The 4,782-nt window shown below is 41.8% G+C and overlaps 1 protein-coding gene across 2 annotated transcripts in view; it reads right to left on the reverse strand.

Annotated features, from left to right (window-relative positions):
* grm2b (glutamate receptor, metabotropic 2b) overlaps window positions 1–4,782 on the reverse strand; it is a 33,941-nt gene that overhangs the window by 3,411 nt on the left and 25,748 nt on the right. For both annotated transcript variants that reach the window (XM_014006205.1, XM_014006206.1), the window contains one exon: window positions 1,962–3,025. In XM_014006205.1, the coding sequence (XP_013861659.1) occupies window positions 1,962–3,025 (1,064 nt within the window). The remainder of the gene's footprint in view (window positions 1–1,961; window positions 3,026–4,782) is intronic.

Genomic DNA, 4,782 nt, shown 5'->3' on the forward strand with positions numbered 1-4,782 from the left:
CATTAAATTCCAGTGAAATATATTTATGTTTGTGGTTGTAATGTGACAAAATATGGAAAAGTTCAAGGGGTATGAATACTTTTGCAAACCACTGTATATATTCTACAACCACAATCAAAACAAATGACCTGTATGCCCTTTTGGGCCTGAAATGCTTATTATTCTAGCATTATTAGCCACATTTTCATTTCCAATTACGAATGTGTCCAAGGTTTTCAATTATGCATGCTAACAAATTATAATTGTGAATTTGTATGTGCATGAATATGAGAGCGAGTAGAAATAATATGGGATAAGCACAGCTGGTTGTCCCAGAGAGTCACGGCCTTGTTAGTCATATTTCAGCTGCTAATGTGAGCTGACTGTTGGGGTCATCTTCCTGAGCTCAATCTCCTTCCACCCCACCGGGTACCCCTGCAGTCCATCCATCCATCCATCCATTTTCTGTACACGCTTCCTCCTTTTCAGGGTTGCGTGGGTCACTGGTGCCCATATCCAGCAGTCACAGTGCGAGGGGCAGGGTACACCCTGGACAGGTCGCAAGTCCCCCTGCAGTCCAGGAACTTCTATTTACAGAACCACAGTTTGAAGTGAAAATCTTTCCCACACAAACTGCACAACAAAAACACAGCAGAGGTGTGTGAAGTTGTCTCACATTTTAACTTCAAACGTAACAGATGTGAGCGCCACCAAAAGAGATTTGTCCTCTTTCAGCCGTGAAGATATATTCCTAGATGACATTTCACAGGTAATAATGGGATAGTCAGTTCTGTGTTTTTTTTCCGTGGCAAAGAAAAGATTTGCAGATTTTACTAAAAGCTTCTATTCATATTTTGAATATCTATTCATTAAACTTAAAATTCATTGAGCARCAAAGCTAAACCCTGATTGTATTTGAGTCCTGTCCAATTTTTATTTGAAACCCAGTAGGTGAACTCACAATCATTATTATTGTCACACAGAACCAAGGCTCTAAGGTCTCTGCTGCAATGCCGCAGCTCTCGTTCTCTAATTAATCTGTGCGGCGCGTGGCATGAAAACTCATATTTTACAATGTTCCGGTGGTCTTTTAAATCCCACCGACTCAGCGGGGGCGGTTTTAAGTTCATGGCGGTTCATGATTCGATTACAGCACAGATGAAAAGGCTGAGATACCTTATGATGATAGAAAGCCGTGTGATCTAGAAGCCCCCTCCTCCTTCCTGTTTGCACAACAAAGGCCTTTATGCACACCTTGACCAAAACGCCACTGCAGCAGCAGCCTTGGGTCTGCCTCTGGCACCAGCACTCAGTTTACATGGTCTGTCTTATTCTGCTTAAAGTTTTCTTTCATTACTTCACACAAACAGCACAGAGAAGTCAGATTAATCAGRACCCAAACTTGAAATTTACTCCAATTAGTGTTCTGTTGTAATATGACAATGCATACAGTTCCAGAGTGCAGATTAAGCTCATATACTGTTTGCCATTTGTATGATGCAAGCTAAATTTAACCTTTTCACATTTCTGTAGTTTATTTAAAAGGCGGCGCCAGAAATCACAGAGCCATCACCATCTTGCTTACAGTTAACTTGGARTTTAACAAATAGGGCCAGTTGTGTTCAAAAATGTGTTCGTCTCTTTGCACCTGAGATGTGCAGCTAAGCATTTCGGAAACTAATTAGTTTAGCAATCATGWTCGTTTTCTGTCATTATACGGTGGCTGTTTCTCCAGAGTCTTTGCTCTCGTCGTGAAAGATCCTTCAACCCACATAAGGAGAAATCCTTTCATGAGTCTTGGATGATGAAGATCAARTGGAATATGCAAGTAAAACTGTCTTGTTAAGAAAAGAAAACAACACGAAGGGACTTTTCTTTGAGATTGTTTGAGATATGAACTGCAGAAGTTCCAAAATAAAACAAATGAATAACAAAGCTCAAGTGAGTTTGTGAGAATACAGTGCCATACATACAGTATTTACCCTGTAGTCACTGGCCGTGACGTAGAAAATGGGCTGGAAGGCGAGCCAGATGATGCAGGTGGTGTACATCGTAAAACCAATGAACTTGGCCTCATTGAAGTTTTCGGGACACTTTCTGGTCTTGAAMGCGTAGACCGTGCAGAGGATTATGAGGATGCAGTTGTAGGTGAGAGACACGAGCATACTGGTGTCCCTGCTGTTGCACTTGAGGGTGACCACATTCCTCCTTTCTGGGGTCACCTCCTTCCGAACCCCGGGCACCTCCACCAACAGCCAGATAATGGCCACCAGCAGCTGGCAGGAGATCAGAGCACCGCATATTGCTAACTGGGAGGCCGGGCTGATGAAGCGTGGCCGCTGGGCTCCATCCTTCACTCCGCTGAAGATCCGAGCAATGCGGTTGGTCTTGGTTAGTAGCGCGGAGTAACACACTGCGAACGAGGTGCCCAGGCCCAGTCTGCGAAGCGTGCAGACAGCCGTGGAAGGCTTGGCGATGTAGATGAAGGTGATGCTGTAGCACATCAGCACTCCCATCAGCAGGATGTAGGAGAGCTCACGTCCACTCGCTTTGACCACAGGTGTTTCATTGTGCTTCAAGAACACACCCACGATGGTCAGGGTGCACAATATGCCAAGAATAGAGATGGTAACAGGCCCAATAGCCCAGGCATCCTCCCAGCGGATATATTCCTCAGGCAGATCGTAACAGCCAGTCAAGTTAGCCAGAGGCCACTGACCAAAGCTGCAGTCAGCACAGGTGAACTCATCCTGCAGGTACTGGTAAGGTTGACATGGAATACAGATCCAACAGCACACATCTCCAGGCTGCATGCTCTTTATCTCATTCTTCCTACAGGGGTCACTACACTGAGAGGTAGGAGGGACGGTGCCACGCCAGGGTACCATGGATGTGTTCAGGGTCAGTATCTGGTCCCAGTAGCCGACCTTCTTGTAGGTAAACTTGCCCTCTTCCTTGTGGTAATGAAAGATGTTGTAACGGCTGATGCTGTCTCCTACAGAGTCGAAACGTACCATGCTCTCTGTGTCGACAGGTCTGAAAGGAGCTGATGGGAAACAAGAAGATATTCACTTTTAGAGTCCTTGTTTTAGCATTTACAGTTAACTGTGTCATGTAAAAAATGTCATGATTAATTCCTACTGTAACTCACACTACTGATATTGGAATTTCCAAGGTTTGAAGATTTTGGATCTAAACTTTTAAATGTATTTTAACAGCACTTGATTGAGCTGATTTTATTTATTTATTTATTTATTTATTTATTTATTTATTTATTTATTTATTTATTTAGTACTTACTTTAAATCAACTCAGACACTTACATTATTTTCAAGCAGGTTAGGTTATTGTAACAATCTATTATTATTTATGTGAACACACAACGTCATAATTTAGGTCAATTTTAAAGGTTTTTAGTGCAACTTGTCCTTCAAAATTCTCTTCATAATCTATAAAAAACATATTGATTTGTTTCCCTTCATCATTACTACTTGGATCATATGCAACAGTTTGTTAAGCAGTTCTCAACTTATCATTTATTAAAAGACAGAAACATGATATTGTCAACATTACTGACCTTTTTGTCTAAAACAAATTGTTCCTAATTTTAGGATTTATTAGATATACCGTATATTAACTTTAAGCTTTTAGTTTTTTATTGCTTTGTTGATTATTGTTTTACAAGATTGGGTACATTTATGCTTAACTTGCATAAAGGGGACATATGCCAAATCCACTTTAACAGTTGAATAAATTTTGTTGTGCACTTGGAGTCTCGACGAGTTGATGTGAGACACACCTCAGAAAAGAGGTGAAACGGGCTTAAAAGTCAATAAAAGTAACATTCACTGACTTCCACAATATTTTCTCTTCATTTCTTTGAGTGTTCCTGAAAGCCAGCAAATTGCACTTTGGAATGACCTTATTTGTTTTTGATCTGAGTTTGTTTTACAGAATGAAATGTCTGAATGAGTGCTCATCCAAGACTGGTGATTCCATACTTTTTGCCAGGGGTTATAGTAGCAGCTAACATTGGGACATAGCTTCACATCATCTACCATCTCCGTAGTGATAAGTGAGCCACTGTTAAAGAATTGTCCTAGCTGCTTTTTAAAACATCCTTACATTATACCTCTGATGTGTGGCCATCTATGCCAAATTTCGATTAAAAATGCTTTGATAAACAGCGATGGTGTATCCTCGTAATTGTAAACAACAGCCAAGCGGAAATATAGAACCTACTTCCACTATGACTTATGGGTAGTGGCGCGAAATCAGGAATACTGTGGATAGAGAAGCGATTCTTGCTGGAGGTGTGGCCTCTGTTGAAGTTTAAAACGATTGGATCAGTTGGCTGCGACATATGTCAGCTACACTGTGAAGGAGGCTAAGCTAACTGGAAATTGTTTGCACTGTAAACAACCCTACGAAGAGGAGAGAAGTACCGAGCTGAATATAAATGAGAGCTGCTGCTTTGTCAGACAAATTTAATTTAATTTGGAAGCCTTATCAACACGGACTGACTTCATTCACTTCCTCCACTGCCATTGTTAAACTAACTAGCAGACACTGCGCAGAAAATCGACGTCGTCATTCAAAACTCCACCTTCTGCTGACTGGCCTGGACGAAAATTCTCCTGAAGAAATCCTTGTCTATGGGGGAAATCTCATAGCAGTGAAGGGAAACTAGAATTGAGCGGAACTGAATAGGAAGGCAAGGGCCAGGCTAGAGGCAGCTAGGCAGGGCAGCAAAAATGACCGGTTGGGACTCCTCATCACAGAGCACACCTCCCCTCCCCACCCC

This window comes from Austrofundulus limnaeus, unplaced genomic scaffold (assembly GCF_001266775.1).
Source record: "Austrofundulus limnaeus strain Quisiro unplaced genomic scaffold, Austrofundulus_limnaeus-1.0 Scaffold35, whole genome shotgun sequence".
Taxonomy (NCBI): Eukaryota; Metazoa; Chordata; class Actinopteri; order Cyprinodontiformes; family Rivulidae; genus Austrofundulus; species Austrofundulus limnaeus.